Genomic DNA, 21,278 nt, shown 5'->3' with positions numbered 1-21,278 from the left:
CCATGCATCGGATGTTAATTTGTCACGTTGCGCACAGGATGATGAGTTACCGGTTTGCTTTGCATCTCAATCCCCTTGTAAAGCAAATTAAAAATATTCACAATGAATAAATGTTTAGCTATCATCTACAGAAGGACAACATTCCTCAAATCCTTGCATGTTTAGAACTTTATGAGCTTTGCCGACCACAAGGGTCTGCCGGGTATTTTGGTGAGGCCAAAGGGATGCTTCCCATGGTCTCAGCTTGAGTGCAGAGATGGACATCTGTATGAGTAATAAGCAAGGACATACAGTAATGGTCTGAAGTACATGCTGAGAACTACATCCTGCACTATGTACCTTTCCCTACCCTCCACCTATTGTACTTGAGTTTGATTAGACCAGTGGTTCTTAACTTTTTTGGCATACGTACGCGCATACGCGAACAAAATAATGTATGTGGTATGTACCTTTGTTAGGTTCCTAAAAATGGGCTCAACAAATGGATAAGTTATTTATGACCTCTTCATTATGACCCGATAAATCCCAAAACTAACCCCATGAGGATCCCGACCCCCAGGTTAAGAACCACTGGATGAGACATTATTTAAGTGGAGTATTATCTGATCTGACATGATAGCATTTCACTATACCTCAGTGTACATGACTATAATCAACCTATACCTAAACCTACAAGAGTGGACAACATAACCAGAATGTGGATGCAATGAGTGGGCTCCCAGTTAGAGCTTCTCTACGTAAGGTGACACTGTGTTATCCTTGAGGTTCACGGACAGTACCCCTTCGACAACTCAACAGCTTGCTCCCATGACGAAACATGTCCCTACCCTCCAACAAGTACACAGACACATGAAGCCAAGATGGGAAAAAGAACATGAGGATGACTTGTCGGGACCATATTGTGGGAAAAGATGCAAGCTAAACATTGAGGTGGCACAGTGGTGCAGCAATAGAATTGCCGTCTTTTAGCCAGAGACCCGGGTTTGATCCTGACTACGCGTGCTGTCTGTACGGAGTTTGTACATTCTTCCCGTAATCGCATGGGTTTTCTCCGGGTGCTTCAGGGTCTTCCCACGCTCCAAAGATGCGCAGGTTTGTAGGTTAATTGGCTTTGATATGCTGTCCCAGTAGCCTATTCAGTTGCCAAATCACAAACAAGGAAGGCAGCAGACAGATTGAACTGGGAAATATTGAGAGTATTGTCCACATTATATTGTTTTGACTGCACGCTATGTACGGGTGCTCTCATCCACATTGAAACAAGACATTTCAGAAATGGAATTCCTTTGAAAGACGCGACTAATATATTGTCGACTCCCTCTAGTGGTTCACTAAAGACAAAAATAAAATCGGTGTGGGTGCAGAAGCAAGTGTGAGCGCTGATGTGTAGGAGGGAACTACAGGTGCTGGTTTACACCAAAGAGACATAAAAAGCTGGAGCAACTCAGGCAGGCATCTCTGGAGAGATGGTCGAGACCATTCTTCTGAGAGTCAGGGGAGAGGAAAACAAGAGGTAGGAAAAGGTACCAAACAAATCTGGGGCCTCTTTTGGGAATGAGGGTTCCCCTCTTCCATCATAGATGAGGCTCTCACATGGGTCTCCTCGATATCCCTCAGCTCCGCTTCCCACAAGTCTCAACAGGGACAGAGCCCCCCCTAGTCCTCACCTTTCACTCCATCAGCCGTCGCATACAGAACATAATCCTCCGACATTTTCGCCACCTCCAACTGGATCCCATCACTGGTCACATCTTCTCATCTCCACCCCTTTCCGCTTTCCACAGGGACCGCTCCAGCCGCAACTCCATGGTTCACTCATCCCATCCCACCCAAAGCACCCAGCTAATTTCCCCTGCAACCGCAGGAGATGCAACACCTGTCCCTATGCCCCCCCCCCCCTTCTTCTCCATCCAGGGACCCCAACAGTCCTTTCAGGTGAGGCAGAGGTTCACTTGCACCTCCTCCAACTTCATCTACAGAGGAGGTTCACTTGCACCTCATCTACTTCATCCATTGTTCGAGGTGTGGATTCCTGCATATCAGCAAAACCAAGTGCAGATTGGGTGACCATTTTACTGAATACCTCCGCTCAGTCTCCTGCGCCTTACACGATCCACCCCCTCACCCCCATTCCCACATTGCCTTTTCTGTCCTGGGCCTGTCGGAGTCCACAGGGGTAGGGAAGGAAGCTGCGGTAGCCCACGCTGCCTCAGCAGGGCCAGCAGCATAATCCAGGATCAGTCTCATCCCGGTCACTCCCTCTTCTCCAGAAGCATATTTCCAGATTCAGGGACAGTTTATTCTTCGCTGTTATCAGGCAACGGGACCATCCTCTCATGAACTGGAGAGCGGTCCTGACCTCCCATCTACCTTATTTGAGACCTTCAAACTATCTTTGATCAGACTTGCACTCAACATTATGCCTTTTATCTTAAATCTATACAATGTGGATGGCTTCACTGTAATTATGTGTAGCCTTTTCACTGACTGGATAACACACAACAAAAATGCTTTTCACTGTACCTTTGTATATGTGACAATAATAGACTATCTAAACTAAACTCACGGTGCAGCAGTGGAGTTTCTGCCTTACAGCGAATTCAGCGCCAAAGACCCGGGTTCGATCCTAACTACGGGAACTGGCAATATACAATAGACAATAGGTGCAGGAGTAGGTCATTTGGCCCTTCGAGCCAGCATCACCATTCAATGTGATCATGGCTGATCATCCCCAATCAGTACCCCGTTCCTGCCTTCTCCCCATATCCCCTGACTCCACTATCTTCAAGAGCCCTATCTAGCTCTCTCTTGAAAGTATCCAGAGAACTGGCCTCCACTGAGGCAGAGAACTCCACAGATTCACAACTCTGTGTGAAAAAGTGTTTCCTCACCTCCGTTCTAAATGGCTTACCCCTTATTCTTAAACATGTTTCCTGCCTCTAGCGTGTCCAAACCCTTAATAATCTTATATGTTTCAATAAGATTTCCTGTCATCCTTCTAAACTTCAGCGTATGCAAGCCCAGCCGCTCCATTCTCTCAGCATATGACAGTCCCGCCATCCCGGGAATTAACCTTATAAACCTACGCTGCACTCCCTCAATAGCAAGAATGTCCTTCCTCAAATTTGGAGATCAAAACTACACACAAAACTCCAGTGTGGACTTTTTATGGCCCTGTACAACTGCAGGAGGACCTCTTTGCTCCTATACTCAACTCCTCTTGTTATGAAGGCCAACATGCCATTCGCTTTCTTCACTGCCTGCTGTACCTGCATGCTTACTTTCATTGACTGATGAACAAGGACTGCCAGATCCTGTTTTTGCTTTCAAAGTGGATAGCCTCACATTTATCCACATTAAACTGCATCTGCCATGCATCTGCCCACTCACCCAACCTGTCCAAGTCACCCTGCATTCTCATAGCATCCTCCTCACAGTTCACACTGCCACCCAGCTTTGTATCATCTGCAAATTTGCTAATGTTACTTTGAATCCCTTCATCTAAATCATTGATGTATATTGTAAATAGCTGCAGTCCCAGCACCGAGCCTTGCGGTACCCCACTAGTCACTGCCTGCCATTCTGAAAGGAACCCGTTAATCCCTACTCTTTGTTTCCTGTCTGCCATCCAATTTTCTATCCATGTCAGCACTCTACCCCCAATACCATGTGCCCTAATTTTGCCCACTAATCTCCTATGTGGGTACTTATCAAATGCTTTCTGAAAGTCCAGGTACACTACATCCACTGGCTCTCCATTGTCCATTTTCCTAGTTACATCCTCAAAAATTCCAGAAGATTAAAATCAAGCATGATTTCCCCTTCGTAAAACCATGCTGACTTGGACCGATCCTGTTACTGCTATCCAAATGTGCCGCTATTTCATCTTTTATGATTGACTCCAGCATCTTCCCCACCATCGATGTCAGGCTAACTGGTCTATGTTTTTATGTAGTTTTTGTTATTTTTTGTTGGGGTATGTGTGTGGGGGGGGGGGGGGGGGGGGGGGGGGGGTGGGGGGTAACTTTTAAATCTCTCCCTGCACGGGAGACCCGACCTTTTCTTTGTCGGGTCTCCGTTGTCGTTGGGGCTGCAACGAGGAGCGGCCTCCAACAGGAAGACCGGGGGCTCTGGTGCCGACTACTCACCTCACCGTCGCGGAGCTGGCCGAATCCAGAGCGGGTGGAGCGGTGGTGGACGCTGCTGCGGCCCGACCTCCGGAGGTTCGGAGGCTGCAACTGCGGGTCTGGCGGACGGCGGCACCGGGAGCCCGCGGGTCCCTGCTGGGTGACCGCTTTTCAGGGCTCCTGCAACGGCGACTTCTCCCGCCCGAGTTGCGGGGTTGAAGAGCTCCTGGAGCGGGGCCTTACATCATCGCCCCGCGCGGCTTGGAATGGCCGCGGGACTCTGCGAGCGCACGCCGGGGGCTCTAACATCAAGAACCGGTGTGCGCCCTTGCATCACCCGGCGTGGCTTTAATGGCTGCGGGACAATTCGCCATCGCCAGCCGGGGGCTTTGACTTTGACTCTGACATCGGGGGGGAGAGTGCAGTGGAGAGATAAGTTTTTTTGGCCTTCCATCACAGCAATGTGATGGATGTTTATGTAAATTATGTTGTGTCTTGGGTCTTTTTGTTTGTAATGTATGGCTGCAGAAATGTCATTTCGTTTGGACCTCAAGGGGTCCAAATGACAAATAAATTATATCGTATCGTATCGTATCATATAATTCCCTGTTTTCTCTCTCCTGCCTTTCTGAAAAAGTGGGATAACATTAGCTACCCTCCAATCCACAGGAACTGATCCTGAATCTATAGAACATTGGAAAATGATCACCAACGCGTCCACGATTTCTAGAGCCACTTCCTTAAGTACCCTGGGATGCAGACCATTGGGCACTGGGGATTTATCAGCCTTCAGTCCCATATGTCTACCCAACACCATTTCCTGCCTAATGTGGATTTCCTTCAGATCCTTTGTCACCCCAGGTCTTCTGGCCAATAGTACATCAGGAAGATTGTTTGTGTCCTCCTTAGTGAAGACGGATCCAAAGTACCTGTTCAACTCATCTGCCATTTCCTTTGTCCCCATAATAAGGAGTTTGTACGTTCTCCCCATGATCTGCGTGGGTTTTCTCCGAGATCTTCGGTTTCCTCCCACACTCCAAAGACGTACAGGTTAATTGGCTTGGTAAATGTAAAAATTGTCCCTAGTGGGTGTAGGATAGTGTTAATGTGCGGGGATCGCTGGTCAGCGTGGACCCGGTGGGCCGAAAGGCCTGTTTCCGTGCTGTATCTCTAAACTAAACTAAAATAAACTAAACTTAACTAAACTAAACTATACTAAACTAAACAACAGGGAAGGATATTATCAGGAGTCCATCACAACAGGGAATGAACTGACTGTGAGCACTCTGTGAGCCCAAAAGACCAATAGTGCAGGAGCGCACAAGAGCAGGGGGGCATTTGTCTGCATTATATGGAAGTTATAGAAGACTTAATTAAGACATTTATCATAGCCAGCAGATGTCAGCTATTTTACGTAATCAGCTTATTGTTCTCAGACTCACGTGATTGTTAATTTTGCAGCACTTAACAATTATCTAGTAATCAAGGCTCTAAACAAAGTTATTTATTTTTACTTATTTTTACTTTTGTATCTGTATTCTTAATAAATATATTTGTATCTTTGTGTGTAAACATATAAACCAATATGTAACAATGTAATATGGTGTGGGTAGCCTTGGCTTGTGTAGCCTTGGCTTTAACTGAAACATAATGGTGGCAGGACAAGCTGGGACATTAGAAGTTAATTTTAAGGGTGGCGAGTGAGGGACGAGATATGGATGGGAAATGTAAAGTTTAATAAGACTGAACCAAGGTCGGACGTAATGGGGGCGAGACAGTGAATACTAGAATCAAAGACAGATTGATGCAAAGGAGTACAGCATGAAAGATAGTGTAGCAGAGATAAGTGAAATAAAAGCTGCTTGTTTCTGTGAATCGGAGAGCAATTAGAGAATGGACAGGTGATGTCATCTCTGAATGGTCCAGCTGATGTTTGCAAATAAAGGCTTTCGGCTTCTTGAAGAATTCGCCGTGTCTGTGTCATCTTATTCAACTTTAAGTCTCTAAACCAGGACAATTACTATCAACTATTTGTTAATGGAACATACCCCAGAATCAGTGTTTAAGAAGGAACTGCAGATGCTGGAAAATCGAAGGTACACAAAAATGCTGGAGAAACTCAGCTGGTGCAGCAGCATCTATGGAGCGAAGGAGATAGGCAACATTTCGGGTCGAAAAGTTGCCTATCTCCTTCGCTCCATAGACGCTGCTGCACCCGCTGAGTTTCTCCAGCATTTTTGTGTACCCCAGAGTCAGTGCTCAGGTCAGTGATAGGGATTGAGAGTGAGAGTCCTTCCAGCCACACTCACAGCTTATGTTGCCCGGAGAGAAAATAAAAAACAGCCTAGTTTGTCCCTTGATTTCTAACGTTGATTAGTGGGATAAATTTGTACATTGTGCCATCAGGCTACGGCGGCATTATACATCCATTTTGTTCTCAACTGGTGGGTCTACAAACGACGGTTGCAAACAGTATCGTATAGTTTTGGAGCTGTACAGAACAGAAACAGCTCCTTCGGCCCAACTCGTCCATACTGTCCAAGACCGAGTTGCCCACATTTGACTCATATGCCTCTAAACCTTTCTTAAATGTACATGTCAAAACAACAGTGGAACCAGCATATCAATGGAAACTATCGATGTCCTTACATCTTCATGCAGCTTTGCCCACTCCAAATTAATCATCTTAAAACGTATGCGTTTGAAGATTTCTTCGAGTGCTTCACAGCTCTCATAGTCTAACTTTTCCCCTGGAAAATAAATGTGTTCAGTCGTATTAGAGATTTAAGCAACAGATTTGTATATAACGTTGTAACTTCAATTCAAAGCAAACATCTATGAGACTCGATTCTCATATACTATTTTTGTGTGGTTTCTCTAAACAAGATTAGTAAATTAATAATGATTAGAGCTTAATCTGAGACAGCTTTACACACACACGCAAGCAACAAAATTATATCTAAGTATGCTAAGCCAAATTTAATTTGCACATCTTACAGTTGTCAGAGAGAGATTCTTCTCTTTATTTTTGACTGTATTCAAACTCAAGCTCCAGTGATGAAAGGAAAATATTGAGGAATTGTCAATGCATTTGGGATACAATAGCATGAGAATGAGAATCAGTCTGGAGAAGGGTCCTGACCTGAAACATCACCTATCCATGTTCTCTTGAGATGCTGCCTGACCCGCTGAGTAAGGTCAGCAAGTAATGAACCAGCATCTGCAGTACTGTGTTTCTCCACCATGTCTATCATTGCACCAGCAATCCAGAGATGTAAATAAGCCATCCAGAGGGCGGCACGGTGGTGCAGCGGTAGAGTTGCTGCCTTACTGGGCCAGAGACCCGACTTCAATCCTGACTACGGCTGCTTGTCTGTATGGAGTTTGTACGTTCTCACCGTGACACCGTGGAATTTCTCCGGTTTCCTCCCACACTCCAAAGACGTACGGGTTTAGTGGTTAATTGCCTTTGGTAAATTGCAAAATTGTTCCTAGTGTGTCTGATATTGTTGGGTGATCGCTGGTCGGCATGGGCTCGGTGGGCCGAAGAGTCTGTTTCCACACTACATCTCTAAACATAGAAACATAGATAGAAAATACGTGCAGGAGGAGGCCATTCGGCCCCTTGAGCCAGCACCGCCATGCATTGTGATCATGGCTGATCGTCCCCAATCAATAACCTGTGCCTGCCTTCTCCCCATATCCCTTGATTCCACTAGCTCTCAAGCTCTATCTAACTCTCTCTTAAATCCATCCAGTGATTTGGCCTCCACTGCCCTCTGTGGCAGGGAATTCCACAAATTCATAACTCTCTGGGTGAAAAGTTTTTTTCTCACCTCAGTCTTAAATGGCCTCCCCTTTATTCTAAGACTGTGGCCCCTGGATCTGGACTCGCCCAACATTGGGAACATTTTTCCTGCATCTAGCTTGTCCAGTTCTTTTATAATTTTATATGTTTCTATAAGAACCCCCTCATCCTTATAAACTCCAGTGAATACAAGCCTAGTCTTTTCAATCTTTCCTCATATGACAGTCCCGCCATCCCAGGGATCAATCTCGTGAACCTACGCTGCACTGCCTCAATCAGAAGGGTGTCCTTCCTCAAATTAGGAGACCAAAACTGTACACAATACTCCAGATGTGGTCTCACCAGATCCCTATACAACTGCAGAAGAACCTCTTTACTCCGATACTGAAATCCTCTTGTTATGAAGGCCAACATTCCATTGGCTTTCTTCACTGCCTGCTGTACCTGCACGCCAACTTTCAGTGACCGGTGTACAAGTCAACCAGGTCTCTCTGCACCTCCCCCTTACCTAACCTAACCCCATTGAGATAATAATCTGCCCCCTTGTTTTTGCCGCCAAAGTGGATAACCTCACATTTATCTATATTATACTGCATCTGCCCACTCACTCAACCTGTCCAGGTCACCCTGCAACCTCCTAACATCCTCTTCACAGTTCACACTGTCGAAAACCTCATCGATTGTATCTGCTGTTCCAGGCGTGGACTCCTATATATCGGTGAAACCAAGCACAGATTGGGCGATCTGGGAAAACTGAAGTCGAAATCCCAAGACTTGACTTAATGGGATATGATCTTCTGAGATCACTGAAACTATCAAAATGTTTACAGGGTTTGACCAAGCAGATGCAGGGAGGATGTTTCTCCAGACTGAAGCGTCTAGAACCAGGGATCACAATCTCAGGATCTTGGGCCACTCAGGACTGAGATAGACAATAGACAATAGGTGCAGGAGTAGGCCATTCGGCCCTTCGAGCCAGCAACACCCTTCAATGTGATCATGGCTGATCATCCCCAATCAGTACCCCGTCCCTGCCTTCTCCTCATATCCCCTGACTCCAGTATCTTTAAGAGCCCTATCTAGCTCTCTCTTGAAAGTATCCAGAGAACCGCCCTCCACCGCCCTCTGAGGCAGAGAATTCCACAGACTCACAACTCTCTGTGTGAAAAAGTGTTTCTTCATCTCCTTTCTAAATGGCTTACCCCTTATTCTTAAACTGTGGCCCCTGGTTCTGGACTCTCCCAACATCGGGAACATCTTTCCTGCCTCTAGCGTGTCCAAACCCAGACGAAGGGAATATTTGGTCCTCAGAAAGTGATGAACCTTTGGAATTCTCTACCTTAGAGGGCTGTGAAAGCACTCATTGAATCGTAGGCATAGAGAGAGACATCACGGTAACAAGCCCTTTGGCCCACCAAATCTACATTTACACTAATCTTAGATTAATCCCATTTCTTTATATTTCCCTCTTTCTCTTCAACTCCAGATTACCTCGGGACAAGGGGTAATTTAACATTAAACTTAAAAGGAGATTGATAGTTTTCCTTTGGAAAATGAAGTTCAGACCTTTTTAGTCTAGCTTAATTCATAGAGATAGAGCGTGGAAACAGGCCCTTCGGCCCACTGAGTCTGCACCGACCAGCGATCCCTGCATATTAACACTATCCTACACACACCAAGGACAATTCACCGTTATCCCGTGCCAATTAACCTACAAACCTGTACATATTGGGAGTGTGGAAGGAAACTGACGATCTTGGAGAAAACCCATGTAGGTCACGGGGAGAACATACAAACTCCGTACAGACAGCGCCCGTAGTCGGTATCGAACCAGGGTTTCTGGCGCTGTAAATGCTGTGAGGCAGCAACTTTACCACTGCGCCACCGTGCTGAGTGCTGCCCACTCAGATATATTTCAACAGATTTCAGGTGAGTGGCCACAAATAATCCATCCCCCGCTATTTACCATCTCTGATCTGCTTGAAGTGCAGACGTAACTCAGAGGAAAATTCGGGCCATATTATGCTGATTTGTACCTGTGGAGGCAAAGAAGGTACAAGCAGCCAAACTTACCCTTCAGATCTAAACATGCGATCCAGTGTTGTACCTCGGTGATTTCCTAAAGATGAAACAAGAGATATGATATTCGGAATATATACCTGAAAGGCAAACTTCTATCAATGCCACCATGGCAGAGCTAATAGCACAGTTGCCTCTCAGGCGGAGGTTGTACGTACAAGCTTTGCTCCAGGAATTGAGATGCTGGAAATCTGAAATAAAATCTGAAAATGTTCGACTCTGACAACGAACGTGGAAATTTGATTTTATTTCTTAGCAAGGAATTTCTTCTCTCGTTGTGTCATCTGATCCATTTACTTTCACCCTTGTACCAGAAATGTATGTCTGTTGACCTTTCTTGGTTTATCATTTTAATAAAGGGTGTTCTTATGTATGTATATAGAAACATAGAAAATAGGTACAGGAGTAGGCCATTCGGCCCGTCGAGCCAGCACCACCATACAATATGATCATGGCTGATCATCCAGAATCAGTGCCCCGTTCCTGCTTTCTCCCCATATCCCTTGATTCCGTTAGCTCTAAGAGCTATATCTAACTCTCTCTAGAGTACATCCAGTGAATTGGCCTCCACTGCCTTCTGTGGCAGAAAATTCCACATATGTATGCATATATATATATATATATATATATATTCGTGTGTGTGTGTGTGTGTGTGTGTGTGTGTGTGTGTGTGTGTGTGTGTGTGTATGCATATCTGTGAGTCTGTGTACATACACACACACTGAATTTTTTGTTCTCATTTATTATGTTGTTTACAGTATACTATATTGAGTGGGTTGGCAGTGTGAGCTGCCAGGAGGATGCTATGAGGCTGCAGGGTGACTTGGATAGGTTGGGTGAGTGGGCAGATGCATGGCACATGTGGATAAATGTGAGGTTATCCACTTTGGTGGCAAGAACAGGAAGGCAGATTATTATCTAAATGGCGTCAGATTAGGAAAAGGGGAGATGCAATGAGACATGGGGTGTGCTTGTACATCAATCACTGAAAGTAAGTATACAGGTACAGCAGGCAATGAAGAAAGCTAATGGCATGCTGGCCTTCATTGCAGGAGGATATGAGTTTAGGACCAAGGAGGTCCTACTGCAGTTGTGCAACAGGACCCTGGTGAGACCGCACTTGGAGTATTGTGTGCAATTTTGATCTCCTAATTTGGGGAAGGATAGTATTGCTATTGAGGGAGTGCAGCGCAGGTTCACCAAGTATTGTCAGGACTGACATATGATGAAAGAAAGGGTGTACTGGGCTTGTATTCACTGGAATTTAGAAGGATGAGAGGGTATCTTATAAAAACATAAAATTCTTAAAAGATTGGACAGGCTGGATGCAGTAAAAATGTCCCCGATGTTGGGAGAGTCCAGAACCAGGGGGGTCACAGTTTAAGAATAAGTGGTAGGCCATTTAAACTGAGATGAGGAAAGAAAAATCACCCAGAGTTGTGAATCTGTGGAATTCTCAGCCACAGAAGGCAGTGGAGGCCAATTCACTGGATGTTTTCAAGAGAGAGTTATATTTAGCTCTTCGGGCTAAAGGAATCAAGGGATATGGGGGAAAAGCAGGAATGGGGTACTGATTTTAGATGATCAGCCATGATCATATTGAATGTCAGTGCTGGCTCGAAGGGCCGAATGTCCTGCTCCTCCACCTATTTTTCAATGTTTCTATGTATCTATATTCTGTTGTGCTGCTGCAAATGAGCATTTCATTGTTCTCTCTGGGACATATGACAATAAAACACTGTTGACTCTTTCTCTCTCTATTAAAATAGAATCCTCTGAATTCCAACTCATTCTGTGCAATGTGACTTGGAAAGCCTGTGCTAGATTGTGAACTGCAATATTTTTTAAGTTTAACATATCTCCATAGTACTGAGCTAGTGAATAGCATGCCATTTTGCAAAACTATAAGCTGAATCATACTGTCTTGCTCTCCCCACCCAGCTATGCCAATTGCATCTTTATCGGCCTGTCCCACTTAGGCCATTTTTCAGCGGACTGCCGGCTACTGTCAAGTCTGACAGACACACACACACGCACACACACACACACGCACACACACACACACACACACGCACACACGCACACACGCACACACACACGCATACACACACACACACGCACACACGCACACACACACGCACACACACACACACACACACACGCATACACACACACACCCACACACGCATACACACACACACGCACACACGCACACACACACACGCATACACACACAAACGCACACACGCACACAAACACACACACACATTCACACACACACACCACACACACACACACACACACACACACACACCACATACACACACACACGCACACGCACACCACACACGCACACGCACACACACACACGCACACACGCACACACACACACACAACACACGCACACACACACACGCATACAAACACCCACACGCACACACACACGCATTCACGCATTAACACACACACACACACACACACACCACGCACGCAACGCACCACGCCCGCAACGCACGCACGCACGCACACACACACACACACACACACACACACACACACACACACACACACACACACACACACACACACTAACACTAACACATCGCTTCCTTCACCAGCCCGTTATGCAGGCGGGGGACAGGGCAAGCGGGAAGAAGTGCTGTCTAAAAAATTCACAGGGTACAAAGCCAAGGTGAAACAGACACACACCACAATGAACAGGAAGGTCAGCGCTGTAAAAAGATGGCTAAAGCACAGTGTACAGTAAGCCCTTTAAGAGAGGCGGGGAGAGGGGGGAGAAGGAGTGGAGCCAACTTTTAAGAAGCCAGAGATACGCGGCTGTGAAGCTCAGCGGACATTTAACATTACCGGTCGGTTATCCTTGGCTGAAAACTACTGCTTACCTTTTTTTCCCAATGAGCCCATGAAATTCACTGGTCAGCACCAGCTACAACCTACGAGAACCTCTGAGAACCTTGAAACTCCTGGCAACCCATTAGGACCTCCTGGCGACCCACCCACGGCTCGAGAATTCTCGCTACTCTCCATGGCGGCTTCATTTTAGTCGCCGCTAATTTATCAACATGTAGAAAATTTCACGGTGACCATAATGAGGCCGCGACTAGTTCCCAGAATGCGGGAACTCCTCACGACCATGAAGGCGACTCCCCGGCAACCACCCACGAACATGTGGCGAACATGTGGTGACTGCAGAGTCTCCTGCAGTCGCCTAAAAAATCGCCTAAGTGGGACAGGCCCATTAGACTTCAGACTTTAGAATAGAGTGCGGAAACCGGACCTTCGGACCACTGAGTCCACGCTGACCTGTGATCACCACGTACATAAACATTATCCTACACATGAGGGGACAATTTTACCGAAGCAAATTAACCTGCAAACCTGTATGTTTTTGGACTGGAGCACCCACGCAGGTCACGAGGAGAACGCACAAGCTCCGTATGGGCAGCACCCGTAGTCAGGATTGAACTCGGGTCTCTGGCACTGTAAGGCAGCAACTCTACCGCTGCACCATTGTGACACATCACTACCTTTATTTATCTGGGCCAGAAGCAGAGTGCCAATCCCACCAACACATCACATCCTGGAGTGTAAAAGCCCTGTCCCACGGTACGAGTTCAGTCCAAGAGTTCTCCCGAGTTTGCCCTGATTCGAACTCAGAGATTTACGGTAATGGCCGCTCGTCGGTACTCGGGGATCTCGTGGACATTTTTCATCATGTTGAAAAATCTTCACGAGTCTTCCCGTGCTTACCTGCCATTGGCGAGTCTTCCCGAGTACCTGCCGTTAGCGCTAAGAGACGTCTCCGAGCTCCGACGTACCCGCTACGTTCATTCTCCATGCTTACCATGTGTTTGATTTATTTTTAACTCAGGAGAGCTCTTGGAATGAACTCGTACCTTGGGACAGGGTTATAACTGTGAGACCCAGATAGTCATAGGACCCTAAGCGGCACAGTCGGGAGACTGCCCCAAATATCCTTGACAGGCCCACAGGAAGGTAAAGCTAGGCTTAGAGCTTGATCTTCAGCCATTCAGAGGTAATGAAAAAACATTAAAATTAAAAAATTAAAATTATTAATTTTAAAATGTGAAATATAATGCATACACACTTCAAAATAATACAAAACATTAATGTAAAGCAAAATCTTTATTCCGAGTTGACTTTCTCATCGTATCAGTCTAATCTTAAGCAGGGAAAGTCTGGTATTGGGCCTAGGGGAGTCCACTGTCCAGGATAAATTGACAGATTTGAACACCATTCTCTAAACCCACTCCCCACCATCACTGACCCGAGCACATCTATGACTTTTCCAGCATCTGCAGTTCCTTCTTAAACAATTGTTTGTGCGGTGCATTGTTTTATGTTCTTTGTTCAAATATTAGACCCCTTATTTCACAGCATACCCCATGACGTTTGGAACATCAGATAGACACAAACTGCTGGAGTAACTCAGCGGGTCAGGCAGCATCTCTGGAGAAAATTGATTGGTGACGTCTCAGGTCAGGACCCTTCCTCAGACCTGCCTGGAATTCAACAGCAGAACACTGATCACGTCTAACGTTTTCTTTGTCCATTTAAAAACCCAAGTACATGGGAAGTAGGAGCAGGAATAGGCCATTCAGCCCCTCGGGCTGCTCCACCATTCAATAAGATCATGGTTGACCTGATCATGGCTTCATCTCCACTTTCCCACTTCTTCCTCATAATCCTTGACACCACCCACAGTAGCACCTTCACCCAGTACCACACCAGATATTATTCGGTGGCAAGAGGTATCACTACTAAATGGATACATTGAGTGAAGGTAGCTCAGAACTTGATGTAACAGCAAAAAAAAAAGCCTCTACATTCAGAAATAATATTCATTTTGATGGATCTCAGAAATATCTTTATTTCGCACTATGAGTTATTCTCTTCAGCCGGTATCTGTACACTATAGGCGGCTTGATTGTAACCATGTATAGTCTTTCCTCTGACTGGATAGCCTACAACACAAAGCGTTTCACCTCGGTACACGTGACGGTAAACTAAACTAAACTAACCTAAACTAAAGTAAATATCTTCTGTAAATCTGCTGAAGTAAAGTCATTGAAACACAATTTTGATTAATAAAAACCTACCTTTCTGCGATAAAATTAATATAAAATCTCTTCACATAATCCTTTCAAAGCATAGCCATCTGCTAATACTCCTGAGGTGTGGTGGAGTCCTTCATCATTCACTATCCAGAAGGAACGACAGATTCTTAAACTCCATCAATGAGCTTGTTCAATCAGTAAATGAACGTGACCATCATATGATTGTCTCTTGTTTGCCTTTCCATTGTCCCTTTGATAAAATAGTCTGACCGTGCTTTATGCTTCTGTCAGAAACTATGAAATCACCTTGTGGACCTGCTCATCAGTGGGAAAACAATGCACATCATCACCAGAGAACCTGAGTTCCTTTCTGTATAAGATCGGCAGTGTGAATGGGACACCTTCAATTTGCCCTTCAACCACCTCAATTCACCATCTTTCAAATAACCATTTATTCATCTGAAGAAGGGTTTCGGCCCGAAACGTTGCCCATTTCCTTCGCTCACCCGCTGAGTTTCTCCAGCATTTTTGTGTACCTTTGATTTTCCAGCATCTGCAGTTCCTTCTTAAACATTTATTCATCTTTACTGGGTTCAACTCTTTCTAGAATAGGAAAAATATATATAAAATCACAGAAGATAGACACAAAATGCTGGAGTAACTCAGCGGGTCAGGCAGCACCTCTGGAGAAAATGCTGTAGGTGATGTTTCAGGTCGAGACACCTTCTTCAGACTGAGAGACCTGACCCGCTGTGTTCATCCAGCTTTTTGTGTCTATCTTCGATGGAGACCAGCATCTGCAGTTGCTTCCGATAAAATCATGGAATTGTTACAGCAGAGAAGGTGAGGTTCGGTCCGCTGACAATGTCAGCATTTAGCTTTGCAGTCCCATTCCCCTGATCTTTCACCATAGCTCTGTGATTTTTTTTAAATTTCCCCCAAATACTCATTCAGTTCCTTATTGAACCATAGTTGAATTTGTGTCCTCCATGCATTCACAAAGTGGATTTCCAATTCCCGCTGCTTTAAGATGTACAGTTGAATTATTAATTATTTGTCCTCTGCTCCATGAACGGCCCCTCTCTCTTAGTCTTATTGAAACTCATTGACATTTTGTACCCTTCTATAAACTTTTCTCAACTTTCCTTTCTGCTCAGAAACAGTTCCTGGTTTTTAGATGAGTCGCAAAACTGAAACTTATGAGCTGGTAAATCTCTGTGGAGCCCTTGCCTAATCAGTAACATGATCCATTCCAATATTTCACAGTTTTCCACCCCATCCTCCCGTACATAGGTGTACGGAAGGTTTTAATCAAAATATGTTGATGACAACTTTCTGCAATCTTTGCATATTTTCTGACATAAGGTGTTTACATGAAGGATGGCAACTATGTCAATGCAAGCAATTTTACAATGGTGCTAATGATGCCAAAACATGTAAGAGAACCCACTGGTGCTATCAATTAAATTGAAACAGTATTCCCTTTAGGATAATTCCTACCTAAGTTGACACGGTGTAAACCCATCTGACATTTCTCTCCGTACATATTCTGAAGTACATATGCTGAAGTACATATTGAAGTATGAGCAGAAGATGATAAAGCACTGACAACTTTTGTGGAAGTATTAGTGACTTAGCCCCTTCCGCTGACAGAATGATTTCACTGCTGTGTGTTCACATACAAAGGATCATATAGTTTGATGGCGCATATGACAGTGAAAAAAGGTATAAAACTGTCTCATTATCTGATTCATAAAGCCTCAATTTTCTGCCTATTTGACTCGTCTGTATATACATCCATTACAAAAATCAACGACCTGTTGCAAACCGCACAACAGCCTACTTACTAGTAGTTCCAAGTCCCACACATTTCACATGCCTCCCAAAGACCCATCTCTCGTGTGGGTGATTTTCCAAAATCTATAGTCCCAAGTAGGGATTGTGTTTCCCAGGGTTAGGTACCATGTTCAAATTGGGAAACAATTATGTGAACTAGGTTTCATTTAATCATTGGTTTCTTAACTTCACGGAGAGAAGAGACATTTGTGAAGATATCAGTTGGAATTCCAAGATTTTTGCTCGCTTAAAGGTATTGTACATCCAAATAATGGATAGGCTCCAGCCACATAATGTAATCTCCAGTTTGGTGTATAATAGGGTTGACTGATGTTAATTATGACCTCGTAAATGTCCCTGTTCTGCAGCTTTGTGACACCTCTATTCTTCTCAGTCTTCTATTCTCTGGCAGCCCAGACTGAGATTGATGAATTAAGTGCCAAAACCAGGACAGTTTTGTGCATTGGATTCATGTCCATCGGGAACTGGATTGAGACTTGCTTCAAATTGGCTTGATGATACAGCTTTCCTAATGTGGACACCATTGACTCTGTTGCCAGATCAGAATGACAATGAATCCCTAAACTTGCTTATGAGAGTAAGCTTCAAAGAAATCTCATATAGAAAATGATGATTTAGTCAGTAAAATGCACGCCAGCATGCTATAAGCTGTAAAAATTAATTTCTCCACAGGGTTGAATATTTCTGCTTCAAAAGTCAATATATATGCAGGCACATACAGTAATAGCTTCTTTATTGCAATAATGCATGAATTATTTAAACAACATGACCTTTTTATCATGTATCCTTTGAAAGAAACACATTGAAGATGTAAATTTGAAGCTTATTATTATGCAAATATATTCATTGTTAACAATTAGCAATTAAACCTGCAGTGTCTACAAAGAGCAGAGCCAAAATTAGCAACTTAATTTATCATTACAAAATTAAAACGTACACAAAATTTTTAAATGGCCATCATAATATTTCTACTACTTTAGTGTTGTATGCAAAACCTCACACTAAATCGGGAACCACCTTAGTACAGTAAATTTCAGTTAAGTCTTGTGAAATGGGTCTGTAGTCATCTGTCAAGAAGGTAGTTAGTACGTCATTGACTTAAAAATAATCTACACCAAATTTCCAAGGTTCAATAACTCATCCCGACGGTTTTTTCCATTCCCTTCTCCAATTCAGATTCCTGACTACTATTTTAACCGTTAGGACCACTGCACGACATATCGCTCTGAAACTCTTTTCTTGGGCAAGGATTGAGTTTGACGGCTTCGATTTTGTCTCTCACACTCCCCACCCTCTTGCGCACAAACATATACGCACACAAACAACTAACGCCCCCCCCCCTCCCCACCCCCACTCCCACCCCGCACCAACATACAGTCCCACACAAACACACACTCACAATATTCTGTCTGCTAACTTGATCACTAAGTGACAAATTTCACACCACAAAACTAGCTATGGCTGAGCGTCAGTCAAGGATGACAATCAAGTGCAAACCCTGCGCATTTAGAGTCCAACAATCTGTCACAAAATATATCAGCCATTTCTAGTATCATGAAGTAATTTATATTCAAATTAACTGTTAGCAGTAGTCACTTGCATCTGACTACTCTTTAAATGACTACAGGAGAATAGAAAATTTAATAAAATTTCCATTTACAAATTTGTATCCAATCCCAAATGAAAATGGCCTCCATAGTTATGACTTTAAAACAGCATTATCAAATATCACAGTCTCCTTTACACACAATTATTAATGTTGTGCTTTAAATTTAAATTTAAATTAAATTCACAGCAGATCCATTCCGTGGTTAAACTGAAACTGCTCTAAAATAGGATTTCTCTTGTCTACTTTCAGAAGTTTATTTCAAGCTGTGCCAAGCCTAACAGTCTATTGATGTTTCATTCCCCACAGCTGGTCATATTGCAAATAGTAAATGGCAGGTTAAACATAAAGCGGGCAATGGGTTTTAAAGATGCATTCACTTATAATCGCTGAATTTATTTCGAAAATCCCAGCTAAATCGTTTTACCTTTCGGAACTGCGTTTCCAATCATTATATACCTTCTATAAATACAATGCTACAAGGTATTTGGAAGTTCTATAAATGGGGCTTAGGTTCTTTGTTCACTCACAGAGGTGGGCATCATGGGAAGGACATTATTATTTGTCTGTCACAAATTACCCTTGAACTCTTTGGCCATTTCAGGACCCATTAAAAACCAGCAATATTGCTGTGAGTCTGGATTCACATATGGTCAAACCGTCAGTCCACCAGCTGGGCGAATCTATTTGATCATCCTCATATTAATTGTAATCATTTTAAATCCAAATTCACTTAATTAAAAAAAATATATATATATCAGCAGCCTTGGCGAGGCCTCAATTCATTCAGATCATTTGCCCAGACTTCTGAATGAGTACAATGGTGACACAGGAGCCTGGAGATGCAGGCATCTTAAGCAAAGGAACAAAATGTTGTGGGAACTCAACTGGTCAGGCAGCAGCTGTGGAAGGAAAGAGACGATTATTCTGCCAAGTTCCATCTCAGTATCTAAGAAAATGAAGCAGAAATAAATCAGTCCTGAAACTTACTCTGCCGTTCAACACTGTTGCTAATTTCAACTTTAACCAGAGAACAGTCCTGAAGTAATATCTACCTCATTGGTGACCCTCGGACTATTCTTGATCAGACTTTATATAAACACAAAATGCTAGAGTAACTCAGCGGGACAGGCAGCATTTCTGGTGAGAAGGAATGGGTGACGTTTCCGGTCGAGACCCTGAAGAAGGGTCTTAACCCAGAACGTCACCCATTCCTTCTTTCCAGAGGTGCTGCCTGGCCCGCTGAGTTACTCTAGCATTTTGTGTCTATCTTCGCTTTAAACCAGCATCTGCAGTTCTTTCCAACACACTTCTCGTTCAAACTTTTGTTTGTTTGAATGACAATAAAAGGCATTCTATTCTATTCTATCAGACTTTGCTAGCTTTAACTTGCACTAAATGTAATTCCCTTATCACGTATCTGTGCACTGTAATTGGCTCGATTGTAATCATGCATTGTCTTTCCGCTGACCGGATAGCATGCAACAAAAGCTTTCCACTGTACTTCGATACACGTACCCATAAACTAAACTGTACAAGTGTTCAACCCCACTCTTTTCCTTATGTCAAAACCCAAAACTCCAAGGATCGATTAATTGGTCTTTCCTACATACTCAATAACTACCCATCCACAATCTTCAAAGGTGGATAATTCCAGAGATTCTCAATTGCAGTGAAGACAATTGTCCTCAACTCAGTCACGTGATAATGTTGCTTGGAAACTATGAGTCCTAGATGTGGGGTTCTTCAGCCCATGCCAAATATTCTCTTACTTCCTATCTTGTCAAGCTCCTTACAGATGTACGTCAAGTGAAATTATCTTTCATTCTCCTAATATTCATGAAATTATAAAATAAAACATGATCAATCTGATTAATTTTCCTACCCATGAGTGAGTCAAATGAACTTTGTTTTTCCACTTCCTCTGAGGCAGTCGACCCTGGTTATAGTGGACAGAGGGTTCCCACAGTAATAGAATCATAGAGTCTTACAGTGTGGAAACAGGTCCTTCGACCCAACTTGCCCACAACGGCCAACATGTCCCAGCTACACTAGTCCCACCTGCCTATGTTAGGTAATTATCCTTTCAAACTTGTCCCATCCATGTACCTGTCTAACAATTTCTTAAATGTTGGCCTAGTGCCTGCCTCAACCACCTCCTCTGGCAGCTTGTTCCATACACCCACCAGCCTTTGTGAGAAAAAGTTACTGCTCAGATTCCTATTAAATAATTTCCGCTTCACCTTAAACCTCTGTCCTCTGGTCCTCGACTCACCTACTCTGGGCAAGAAACTCTGTGCATCCAACCAATCTATTCTTCTCATGATTTTATACACCTCTATAAGATCGCCACTCATCCTTCTGCACTCCAAGGAATAGAGTCCCAGCATACTCAACCTCTGCCTGTAGCTCAGACCCTCTAGCCCTGGCAAAATCCTCGTAAATCTTCTCTGCACCCTTTGCAGCTTGACAACATTATTCCTATAACCGGTGCCCAGAACTGAACATAATACTCTCAATGCGGCTTCATCAATGCCTTATACAAAGATCAGACACCACTGTCTCTTTAAGAATATAGGTTGCTAGTTACACTACGGGAGGATATTGACATTGACAAGCAAATGCTTCCATCGACACGTGCAATGATACTCTATTAAGCAATGTAACAAACAGCCTTTAGTATTTTCAGCTTGCAGTAAGAA

The 21,278-nt window shown here is 43.9% G+C and overlaps 1 protein-coding gene across 1 annotated transcript in view; it reads right to left on the bottom strand.

The window, feature by feature from the left end:
- LOC116977244 (protein phosphatase 1 regulatory subunit 37-like) overlaps nucleotides 1-21,278 on the bottom strand; it is a 208,240-nt gene that overhangs the window by 152,078 nt on the left and 34,884 nt on the right. The window contains exons 3-4 of the mRNA XM_033027689.1: nucleotides 10,009-10,054; nucleotides 6,777-6,877 (exon numbers count right to left, since the gene is read on the bottom strand). Of these exons, the coding sequence (XP_032883580.1) occupies nucleotides 6,777-6,877; nucleotides 10,009-10,054 (147 nt within the window). The remainder of the gene's footprint in view (nucleotides 1-6,776; nucleotides 6,878-10,008; nucleotides 10,055-21,278) is intronic.

The sequence above is a fragment of the Amblyraja radiata genome, chromosome 9, assembly GCF_010909765.2.
Source record: "Amblyraja radiata isolate CabotCenter1 chromosome 9, sAmbRad1.1.pri, whole genome shotgun sequence".
In the NCBI taxonomy this organism is placed as follows: domain Eukaryota; kingdom Metazoa; phylum Chordata; class Chondrichthyes; order Rajiformes; family Rajidae; genus Amblyraja; species Amblyraja radiata.
The sequence above is the reverse complement of the archived record's forward strand: the minus strand, read 5'-3'. Positions and strand labels throughout refer to the sequence as shown.